Below are 12,499 nucleotides of genomic sequence, written 5' to 3'. Positions count from 1 at the left end.
TTTTTTTTTTTTTTTTTTTTTTTTTTAAGTCTTCAAAATGAAGAATCTGTAGATGGTTGATTATTCTAATGCTTGGCATATAGCTGCATTTCAAGACAGTTGAAAGGAAATAGTGATCTAAGGGCGAAAAAAGTCACCAGTGCAGAAAAACCTGATGTCCTGTAGCAGGAATAGATCCTACCATATTAGCCAGAAATATCCCTAGACTTGGCAAACTAAAATACTACATAAAATCTTTGGTTAATACAAACTGTTCAGTTACTAGGTTAATAATCCATTAAAATCTGTGCTGTGTCTTTGACAGTAATTTAATCCAGCCACAGTGTAAAACTTACATAAATACTGCTGTGTTCCTCAACATTTTTTTTAAAAAGTTTTTTCATATTTTGATTATCCTCTAATTGATCACTGCCACCGTCAAAGATTAGATCTCCTAGCAGGTCCAACACAATGGTGGAAAATAAGAATATATAAAGTTATTGTGCAGTAGCTATTGGCAAATTTGACTTTTTAATTGCTTCCAAAGTACATTCAGCTTTAGAAAACACTAGATCTATCAAATTTTTCATATATAAACTTGTTTTTATGAGATCCATTGATATAATACAAAGACAAATCAGCTTGAATCTAATTGGAACCCGTATAACATTTCCATACATTTACAAATCCTGTCTGAGCTGTGAAATAGACCACATATTGATTGTTGCTCATGGGAACAAATACTGTGTAGCAGAGAAACAGATTTGATAACACAATACCTGCTTCATATTAAGTAGCAAAATGGCAAGCATTGAATTTTTTTGAACTTTATTGTACAGTAGACAAAGATGGATAGATAGGGAAGAGCTATTCTGATCATAAAGCTCATGGACAGATGTGCTATTTGAAGGGCTCCAAGTACCTTTGAAATGCAGATGCTTACAGCTAAAGTGCTTCAGAAGTGACCCATGAAAAAAGAGCAACAGCTTTGAAGCCCTTCCTTTTTTTAGCACTTCCTGAAACGTCTGCAGCCTTCAGTGTTTCTTGTGTACTCACTCCCACAAGGGAGTAGGGGAGTGGGGCAGAAAGCCAACTAGCACTCTTATGTGCACTGTCTTTGGGAGACTGTTACTGTATGCCTTCACTGCTGTTTTGAAGTTCTCTGTAATTTGGGGCCCTTCAAATGCATGTTCGTCTATCCTCAAGATTCATTACCATACATGGGCCAGGTTCTTGGTTCCTCCTAGGCTGTCAGATGCGAAGATGGACAGAGGAGGGAAGCTTTTAAGCCATCTTTTTGCCCCTCTTTTGTCTTGTTTGGCTTCCAGCATAAATTTGAATAGGCACAATGGCTGTTCTGACCCATGCTTATCAGCTGATTTATCAACTAGTAATTGCTGAAGTCATCAAAACCTGCAAATTTCTCTTCAAGCAAAATCAAAGATCATATGATAGTGGGATTTGGTCAAACGAGCTCAGGCTCTAGTGTATTAATATAATTATGGCCCTGTTATTGTCTAGTAGTTTTGTTAATTATGGAACCTGGGATATTTGAGTTCTCTTCCAAATTATGACCTTTTATTCACCATCCGTTAGCGTGTTTAATATGGTACTAAAAAGTGCTTTGAGAAACTTGGTGAAAGGTGTTCATGTTTACAACTCAAAGCTTCTATTTTAATATATATTTAGATATTTTTAAGACTTTTTCTTGATACAGCTGGATTTGTTTATCTCGTAATCTGGAGTAAGAATGTAGTATGGAAAACTGATTTCAGTAGCTTGATTTTAGGTATGCACAGCATTTTTCACCATTTCTTGTTGTATTAGTTAATCACAGAAAATGGTGTGTTTGGTGCCTAAGGCAAAAGATGCTCTATATATTCCAGGCCAGTCCACTCACTTTAATGTAGCACCAAATTACTCTGGCACTTCTGTTGTCACAGGGTAGACAAGATAATTTTCTCATTTTGAATGGAATTTAAGAAATCACAAAAACCTGTTTAACCCTCATTCATTCTCATAAAACCATAACCACTGTTGTTCTCATGGGCTAAGTTGAGACCAACAATGTTGAATTGCAGGGTAACATGGGGTAACTTGTTACCCCATCCACAACAACAAAATGGAACCAGTGACAACAGTACAAATGTACCAAAAACTATTTATTAAACCTGCAGATTGCTTAAAAGAGTATTTATGATGATTTGAACCCAAAATATTATTTAACTAGAACTCTAAAACTTGTTTTTAGTTTCAAAATGTGAATGAATAATTTGTTGAGTCTGCAGTTCACACTGTTTTCAAACTAACAGTTACTTCCAAAAACATTTCCTAACTGTTTTAACTAAATATTGCATTCCTCGCAAAGCAGCCGTGATGTACTGTGGTGCACACAAGCAAATCACTTAAAATCTTTGCATCATTTCTGCGTTTTGTGGTCATCTGTCCTTGGACAAAAAGCACAATGTCCACTCATGCTTGCAGAAGGTTCTACTTGAGTGCATTGTGGCAATTTGTAATTTGGGGCAGTCATAACATTCTTGACAGACATAGACAGATTACGTGTATCCATCAGTCTTTGTTTTATTTAGCCATCGATCAGCTGTTCTCCAAGCTCCTGCAAGAAAAAGTGCTGTCTTAAATGTGATCTTTGCTTCCAGTTTGTATTGTGTCTTAGCCAAATTATGAGGCTGGCAATGGCAGCCACATTCCGCATATTGAAAAAGTGTCATTGACCACCTGTTGATTTTTCAGTCTGCAGGTGGTCATATGGACTAAGTGGTCAAGGTTATCCACCCCACCCTTGTTTTTATTGTAGTCATGGATGATGTCTGGCTTTCTTTGCTCTGCACCCACTGACAGGTCATGGTGTGTGCTTGACAGCAACAGAACAACTCTGGACTTCTTTGGAACATAGGAAACTAGGGTGAGTTCCCCGTCAAAAGCAAAAATGGATGAAAAAGTTTCCCTTCTTCGATTTGCTTATATTTCGTTTGGGATATCGGCTTTGTTTTTCTGAATCATACCCATATAGGTAAAGTCCTGCTGTAACAGTCCTTCTGCCAAGTCAGTATTTGTGAAGAAATTGTCACCCACAATAGTCCTTCCCGTCTTGTACCAGGGATGAACCGATTTTTTTCAATGACCTGGGTACCAAGGTTACCTTGGTGTGGAGCTTTTGGTTGCTTGCCCAGGTAGATGTCTCCAGACAGGGGGAATGATGCTGCTGCATCACAGCACCACCGAATTTTCAAGCCATATTTGGCAGGCTTGCTGGGCCTATACGGTCTGAAAGGACACAGCGACCCCTGAATGCAATGAGTTGCTCATCAACCATCAGGGGTATTCCTGGAATATACCATTTCCTGAGCTGCTGCATAAATTGTGTCCAAATATCTCTGAAGGCAGCAAGCTTGTCCACAGCTCTCCTTTCCTCACTTGTCATTTTGTTGTCAAATCTCAGGTAGCTGTTAATTTGACGGAATCATTTTAAACTCATGGTAGCATGGACATTTGGTGCATTGCTCCCACAGCTCCTCCAGTGCCTTGTGACCACCGTGGTATAGACCACTCAGCAGTAGGAGGCCAGTGTAGGCTTTCAGCTGTTTCATCCAGCTTTTTACACTCCTTTCTATTTTCAGGATGGCTGTCATTCCACTTCCTGAATCTTCTTTCTGCCTCTTTGTTTGTTTCTCTTTTAGGTCAGGATATCTTGTGAGAAACGGGTGGAACATTTCCACCACTGTGTCTTTATTACTTTCTCTTGTTGGCCCAGCACTTTCATGGACTATGTCCTTGGCTGTTCTCCAATGATGTATTAGCTGTGGAATTTTTTCCCACGCTGCCATTCCTTCCTGTAAAGGTGTCATCATCTGCAGTGTTTTCTGGGGGTGATGACAGTGGTGCTGCTCCATGTCCTGCTGTAGCTCTCCTCGGTCTGCCACAGTGGCCCTGGGCTGGTCCTCTTCCCTTTCCCACTGGAAGTGTTGATATCACTTCTGCTTGTGGCACTAACTCCTCCTCATCTGATCTGAATGCATCTTCCATAGATGCATGGTCTTCTTGTTCTGCACAGTCTCCCATATCTGGAACAAAGTCAGCATCCTCACTGCCTTGGGATAAGATTTCATCAGTGGATGTGTCGCTGTCATCCCCGGTTACCTGTGCAAGACAGGCGTCAGCACTGAGTATGTGCTGCCTTCTCATCCTGGACTGCAGAAAAAATTGATTACTGCTGAATGCATATAAGTAACTATCAAAGACAAGGCTGTCCACCTATGTTGTGACAGAAGCAATTCTGCCCTGCCTCTCCTCCTGGGCACAGAAGCCAGAGACCAACATCTACCCTTTGCAGGCAGACTGAATGTGGGTGGATGCTGTTTGTAAACCACACATGCAGGGGGTTACTGAGAGCAGGTAAAATGGGCATGGGGGGTGTCAAGCCCTTACTGTTGAGGTGGGCTTCATGTCTTCACTTCCAACAAAGGCAGGGCAAAAAAGAGAGCAGAGGTGGATTTGGGTATGACAAAGGGTTTGTTTGGTTTTTTGTGGCAAAGGGCATGGTGTTTTGATGACCTTGCAGCCTGCAAATTAAAGCAGTTAGCAAAAGGGATTACCACATTTTCTGCAAAAGCAGAGTGGAGGATGACCGTCCATTAGTTACCATGGATACCTGAAATGGACATGAATGAGGTGTGAATGAATGCTGACCTTTCAGAGGCATCCACTCAGTGGCCAAACAGGCCTGTCATTTATACAGCAATTGCATTGAGGTAACAAGTTACCCCAATGCGTTAACATGGGCTTTGGGTAAGTTGTTATATGGAAAAACGCATTCATACCTGGGGTTGCATGTTACCCTCGGCAGTTTTTCATCCACAGAGAGCAAACCATTCACGTAAGCTGGCTGTTCTTTGGCAATATTGTACACTGCGGTGACAGTGTCCTAAAAAGAAAAAAAATGAGGATTGATTAACTTTAAGTTATTGCACAAAATATGTGTCTGAGGTAGGAAATTACCCCATGGGAATGTCTGAAGGTTAAGGGTTTAGGGAAGTGTAACTGGTGAATTAGTTTGTCTGAACGGCTTGCAGAGATGTGTTAAAGATGATTACACAAAGGATAATACTTAATGTTTGGCTGTGCTGTGCAGGTAGTGATATTAGTTAACTAGTGTTAAGGGCTGGAAGAGTGCAGTGAAGCTCGTTTGCTTGGTAACAGCTTCTGTTGTGTCGTATTCCTTTGTGTCTTGTGTGGGGATGGGTGCAGTATTGCCTTCATCTGACTTTAACTGAATAGGTGCTAAAGGATTTCACTGTTACATTTGTGGGACTGGATGATCTTCATCCAAGCGTGCTGAAGGAGCTGGCCAAATTCATTTCAGAACCTCTGGCAAAATTCCTCCACAGCTCGTGGCACTCTGGAGAAGTCGCTGAGGACTGGAAGAAAGCCAATGTGCCGATCCACAAGAAGGGCAGGAGGGGGGACCTGGGTAACTAGAAGCCAATCAGCCTAACTTCCATCCTAGGAAAAATCCTAAAAAACTTCATCAAGGAGTCTATCTGCGATAAGCTTGCAGAATGCAATTCTGAATGACAGCCATGTCACAAGCAGGTCTTACCTTGCCAACCTCATCTTCTTCTATGGCCAGGTAACTCGCCACCTGGACACAAGAGCAGGTTGACATTGTATACCTTGACTTACAAAAGGCCTTGATTTAGTATCCCACAATGTCCTCACGAGAAAATTGGAGGATTGTGGGCTTAACTCCAAGACAGTCAGGTGTGTGAGAAACTGGCTGCAGGATAGAACCCAGAGAACTGTAGTGAACGGATCTGTCATCCTGGCAGTGGGCAGTGGTGTCGCACAGGGGTTGGTGTTCGGTCCAGTACTTTTCAACATCTTTAATGATTTGGATGTGAGGGTGAAGAGCTCACTAGCCAAGTTCGTGGACAGCACTAAGTTATGGGGGAGCGTGGTCATGCTTGAAGATAGGCTACGGACACAGGCGGACCTAGACAGCCTAGCAAGCTCAGTGGATCGGAATCTGATGAAGTTCAGCATCGAGAAATGTAAAGTGCTCCACCTTGGGATGAACAACCCCCAACGTACGTACAGGCTTGGCGGAACCAAAGTGACTAGCACCATGAATGAAAGGGACTTGGGGGTAATAGTAGACCACAGTAGGAATATGAGCTGGCAGTGCGACGATGTAGCCAGTAGAGCAAATAATACTCTGGCATGCATCAATCGATGCATCTCCAGCAAAACCAAGGAAGTGATTTTTCTGTTCTACTGGGCACTGATGAGATGGCAGCTGGAGTACTGCATCAAGTTCTGGGCACCACACTTTAAGAAGGAGGTGGACAAGCTCGAGAGAGTCCAAAGAAGATCCACCCATATGATCAGAGTCTTTAAAAGGCAAGCCATATGAAAGGCTGAGGGATGAGGGATCTGGGACTCTTCAGCCTGAGGAAAAGAAGGCTGAGAGGGGACCTGGTAACAGCTTACCACTACAGTAGGGGAGTACGGTGAGCAACTGTTTACCAGGGCACCCAAGGGGAAAACAAGGAGTAATGGCCACAAACTCCTGGAAGATCAATTCAGGCTCAACATTATGAAAAACTTCATCATAGTCATGGTGTCCAGACTGTGGAATAAGCTCCCTTCAGAGGTGGTGCAATCGCTTACTCTGGAAATCTTCAAGAGGAGACTGGATGGTCACTTTGCTGGGGTCACCTGATCCCTAGTTATTTTTACTGCTTAGTGCAGGGGGCTGGGCCTGATGATCTTCCGAGATCCCTTCTGGCCTTACAGTCAATGAATGTCAGGGGTTGTCAACCAGGGGTACGTGTACCCCCAGGGGTGCTTTGAAAGGTCCCAGCAGGTACGCGGGGGTGGGTGGGGATGGAGTGCTGCCACCCTGCGCTGCTGCCTCACAGACAAAGGAGCAGGGTGAAAACAGGGCTGCACAGACACTGCACTGCTGCCACTTGCCATGCTCCTGCTTGGCATTGGGCTGCTCACCACCCCCCTCGTGGGAGTACACTTACTAAAAACAGGGCTGCTGGGGGTATACTTATTAAAAATGATTGAAAACCGTTGCATTATATGGATGGTTGCTTCCATTCAAATGTAATGTTTTCATGGCTCTCAAAAAGGTTTTATATATTTTAGCCTTTAGATTTCGTTAATGATGAAAAACGAGAATTCTTGTCCCTGTTAAAACGAAGTTCCAAGTCCTGCTGTTGGCTTGACTGACTTGCTCAGCAGCTTGGGACATATTATTTAAGCTCTCCCTCATTTACAGAATGGTGTCCTTGGCTGTACTGACTGTTTGTCACTTTCAAAAACACTAATCAATCTAAAACAAGGCAGAAGTCTGTCTTACTGCTGACCTAGCCCAGTGTTTCCCAACATTTTCCAACCCAAGGCACACTGATAAATAAAATTTTTCTGCAGCACACCTGTTAAGGCATTCCCCACTCTCATATCTATTGTAACTTATTGCCATGGCAATATTCCACGGCGCACCTGTTCATTTCTGACGGCACACTTCTGTGCCGCAGCACACTGGTTGGGAAACACTGGCCTACCCTCCTCTGAAATGTTGTCTCTAACTCTCAATTTCTACCTTTTAAACATGTATTTGAAACTGAATTGATTTTTGATATTGATATAGATGGAAAAACATGAAATGAAAAGTTACTATATGAAATGGGTCCATTTTAACAGCAATACTAGGATAAGGCTGCTAAGCAGGCCTTAAAGGGTTGGACAGTTATTTCAGCTGGCGGACCACTTAATGTGTTTTGGCGAGTTGTGGAGGGCCACGCACAAAATCTTTTTCAGAAGATACCATTTTAACAAATCATAGATAAAAAACCAAATCCTGTACTAAAAATCAAACATGTATTGTAACAGGCATCAGCAACCCCTGGCATGTATGTCGGAGCATGCCACAAGGGTGTTTTGCTTGTTGTAAGTGCCTTGGTGTAGACAACAGGATAGGGACTGGGGCTGCACTGACATAATAAGGATTGGGCCCCTTGCAGCTCCCCTTCTGCCTGCCTGGAGGTGCTCGTACATCTGCTGCTGGCAACAAGCCTGTAGCACCTGGGCATGGTGGGAGGGAAGAAGCCCCCTGGGGCAGGTAAGACTGACCATCCTCTTTTCCCTTCCCTGTTCCATTTGTAGGTAATGATGCAGGCTATATTACAGTAACCCAGTTCTTCTAGTATTATAACCATCATTATGAAATTGCTGTCTTTCACAGGCCTTTTCTTGACATGGTATATAATGCACTGGACTGTACTGAAGATGACTATTATGCCCTCTTTGTACTTTGTCTCCTATATGCAATGTCTCACAATAAAGGTAAGAGATTTATTTTGTATACTCATAATACCTTTTCCCCAGAAAAGAAAATGAAATGATGCTTGACTCAGTGGCTTTAGTTTGGTAAAGTTGTGGTAGGATTTTTTTTCTAGGTGCTTTAAACCACAAGAACGAACCCCTCCTAAACCCCTCCTATTTTTCAAAGAATGCTGTGTGTAGATTGTGGTATTTTTCTCTAGTAAGTTTCCTAGAACTGCAACTGAATGCTTCATTTTTAGTTAGATTAAGTCACTTGAATTTAGTGCTCTAAATAGTACTAAACCAATTCCATTCAGTACAATAAATATGTGAGGATCATCTAAATACAGAGTGGTGAGACTCCAACTTGGTGGTATTTTTACATTTGTTTGGGTTTATATAACTGTATTATGTGTAAGCCAAGGGAGAATCAAGCTGTTCATTTTGGAGGAGTACTATGCTCATTGCTGTAAACTATCAAGAGACAAGGATTTTTGTCTATTGCCCACACAAATCTTTGCTTCTCGCATATTTCCTAGCCCATCACAGCTGTAACATTGCTTCAGCACTACCAAAACAAGCTGTCAAATCATTTTTGTTAATGGTACCCAATTATGTAAGTATTCAACAGCCACTACATGTGTTGTGCCATAGTTGTTTGAACTGTACGGCATTTGTGCAGATTATTTCACTGGGATTAAATATCCTGTCCCTTGCATGCACAGAATTCATTTTGGACTTCAATAGGTCATGTTAGATAAAAAGCTGCAAACATTGTGTGTACCACATAAAGGTGAATGTCTATGTATGTAAAGGTTTTGATAGAAATATTGACACATAATTATAATAAACTTGCTCATCTAAATGAGTTTTCATGTTTGCAGTAGAACATTTTACTTGCATCTCTTAAAACATGCTAAATAAATTCAGCTTAAACAAGTGGACTTTTATTGAATTTCAGTTTCCCGCTCCTGAAATAGACTTAATTTATTACTGGAAATAAATTTTGAACAGAAGGATTTAAGGCAATAGTGCCTCAGCATAAGGGTACTGATGTGGTATGTGGGGGCATTTTTCTTAACACCTTTTTTTAAAGGTTCAGAGAAGAAAAAGAAAAGTGAATCAACAGAGAAGTCCTGGAAAGCGAGGGTGAAGACTATGTGTTTAAATATTTTTGTATTAGTTTCCTTTGTCATAGTTAAGTGAGTTGGATTCTAGTCTGCAGTTCCAGTGGAGTGCACTTTGTGGGGCTTTGTGAGGGCAGGCTTTACTGTGGATAATTCTTACAACTAGATCCCTGAGAGAGCCATTATTGGCTCTTTACTGTCATTTGCGGTCTGGTTCTCCAATAGGGACACAGAAAATATCCGTTTAACCTCTTCTGATTTATATCGGTTAAGTGGTTAACTGGTAGCTCATGTCTAGTTTAGTGACCTCCAGCTGGAATGGCCCCACATCCTTATGTTTTCACTCTGCTCCTGGCACTGTGTGGGCATCAGGCCACTGGTGGGGAGCCATGGGCAGGGGGTGGCAGGTGCAGCTGAGCCACTAGGCAGCACTGCCTAGCTGCAGAGCCATGGCTTCCCCTTGCTCCCATGTGCTGAGGCTGCGGATGGAACCGGAGCTGTGGATCTCTCCTGTGCCCATATCTCGCTGCCACCATGGAGGGAAGAAGGGAGGGAAGTGATGGGCTCCCCACAAGGGTCAGGTGGGGTTTTTCTACTACAGCTTCGAGACTCCCAGCCATGCAGGGGATCTGCATGGCCCCCCTGAAGTGGCAGGGCCTGGACAGGGTGACTGATTCCCTGCACCTCCGACTGCGCTTGTACCACTGTGGTGTGGACGTGGAAGGCTTCTTTATGGTGCAGGGCTGGGCCCTTCCCAGTTTGCCCTGGGGAAAGGGAGGATCTGGTCCCAGTGGGACAGCCGCTGCCAGGCATGCTGCATCTTTCCTCTTTGGCTGAGCCAGCCATGTGCTCAGTCCTGCTTCAGGACTGGGCCAGGTCCCGAGTGGCCCCAGCACCATGGGCAGGAAGGGGAAGGATGCAGTGTGTCCAGTGGAGGATGTCCCAGTGGGACTGGTCCCCCACCCTCCCCCACTTTCTCCTGGGGTGATCTGGGGAGAGCCCAGCAGCTGGCAGGAGAAGCATGTAGCCCATTACCTTGCCCAGGCCCTGCTACTGCAGCGGGGCCAGGCAGACCCACCATGCGGCCAGGAGTTTCACTGCTGTATTGGAAGACGCTTGATCCCTGTGGGGGGCCTGGCATCTTTCTCCTTCCCTCCCTGTGGTGGCAGGATCCATGCACAGGAAAGATCTGCAGCCCCAGCCTCTGCCTGTGGAGGCAAGGGGAAGCTGTGGCTTTGCAGCTGGGCAGTGACCCTAGTGTTTTGGCTGCACCCATGGCTCCTGTGGAACTGATAAACCTCTTTAAAAGAAGAAAACATCCTTCCTCCTGCCCAGAAGCTGACCAGAAAAGGAGCCCCCAGAGGTGGGGATGCTGCAGATCACCATGGAATGCAGGGACTGAGAAGAGCCGAGGTCTTGAAGCCAGAGGTCTGTCCCTTGTGAAGCTGCATTGGGGCTGGCTGCAGGGGGTCCTCTCAGGAGGGGGAGAACAAATAAGGTTTCTGTTTGGGGAAGTCCTGAGGAAGAGCTTTCCCCTTCCCCCCTGAAGGGGCAGGGAGATCTCTTTTCCTGACACTAACATGTGTAAAGTTCTGTAATACACTTTTTGAGGGTTTAGGATAGTTCAACAGAGAAAATTTAACCATCTGAAAACTGGTTAGAAAATTATGTTAAAGTGGTTAAAGGCTTACTTGCTGAGTGGCTCCATTTACTGCAGAACTGCTGCCGGAAAAATGGTTGATAACACAAACTTATTGTATATTAGATAGCTTGTGGATTAATATCTGGGATCTATTAGAAAAAAAAGATTTGAAAGCCTTACTTGTTCTGAATATGCCCCACTTTGTGGCTTAGTGAAGTTTGCAGTCTTAAAGCTTTAGCTTTCTACATTTGCCATTCATTTTGAAGGACATTTATTAAAATTGACTGCCAAGGCTTTTGGAAAATAAAGGTTTTTTCAAAATCTTTTAATTGCAATAAGGGAGATCAGATACAGTCAGCTTTGGAATGAACATGCGAAGCTAGTTTGAAAATTACTTGAAATATATTTTCTATATTTCAAGTAACAAAAATGCTTTCTACTAGAACAGGTGAACAGGTAGGTATTTTAGAAATTCCAGCGTGGCTGACAGATATCAAAAGCAGTTATCATTCATGCTGATCCTCTAGTAGTTTATTCCATTGACAAGGTTTTATTATTTGTAAATAAATAAATAAATAACTAGAATGTTTTTGAGTGGATTCTATGCTTATCTTCTGAAAAAAGCCTCAAAATGGATTGCGGGGGGGATTTAAATCCTTTAAGCCTCCACTAAGGCTGATTTTAGTATTTCTTTTGCTCAGTCTGTTCTGGTGGCCTCTAGTTTGGGTTGTGAACCCAAACTGAACTAGTTTGCGTTATGGTGCCATATGTATGTCACATGGGATTCACTTCTATGAGTGTTATATCACTGCTCAGAACTCATGAAACTTCTTGACACCAATCCTGTAGATACAACCTCAGGTGTTGATCTAAGTTGCTCTAAATGAAGCAATTTAACTCTGACTGAAGCGTGTTGGCTAACATCGCTTTCTCATGCCTGCTTTAGCTGCTTTCCTTGTTAACAGTGCATCTATACATCTGTGTGCTTTTTCGAATTATGATAAGGTTGGCGTAAATTTTCATGGTGTGGTATTACTGTTTCGTATTATGCTTCCCCTTTATGCAACATGGACTGTCCAGTAGACTTTACAGATTTTCTGGGTTTGAAAAAGGGCAAGCTAACAAACTCCTGTGATTTCTTTTTTGTGTCCATTAATTTTGTAAATGCCAGATTTGAGCTGTAGTCAAAAAGGATGGAATACCTGGTGCTGAATGCCATGATCTTGACTGTCCGTGCAAATAGGATGCACATTCCTTTTGGGAGTTGTGCAGGTTGGATGGATTTGACTTTTGTGGCTTGGAGGGAGGGGGGTAATATCAAATGGTTACTTCTACAGAAGTTTCTAGGAAAGCTTTGTTTACAGGAGCATCACTTATGGTTTTTGCTAGCTAGCAG

At 43.0% G+C, this 12,499-nt stretch overlaps 1 protein-coding gene across 5 annotated transcripts in view; it reads left to right on the top strand.

Annotated features, from left to right (window-relative positions):
* CLEC16A (C-type lectin domain family 16 member A) overlaps window positions 1-12,499 on the top strand; it is a 226,372-nt gene that overhangs the window by 69,616 nt on the left and 144,257 nt on the right. For all 5 annotated transcript variants that reach the window (XM_019507460.1, XM_019507458.1, XM_019507457.1 and 2 more), the window contains one exon: window positions 8,255-8,355. In XM_019507460.1, the coding sequence (XP_019363005.1) occupies window positions 8,255-8,355 (101 nt within the window). The remainder of the gene's footprint in view (window positions 1-8,254; window positions 8,356-12,499) is intronic.

Source organism: Gavialis gangeticus, unplaced genomic scaffold (genome assembly GCF_001723915.1).
Source record: "Gavialis gangeticus isolate Ggan-Ray unplaced genomic scaffold, GavGan_comp1, whole genome shotgun sequence".
Classification (NCBI taxonomy): domain Eukaryota; kingdom Metazoa; phylum Chordata; order Crocodylia; family Gavialidae; genus Gavialis; species Gavialis gangeticus.
This window is presented reverse-complemented; position numbering and strand designations above follow the sequence as displayed.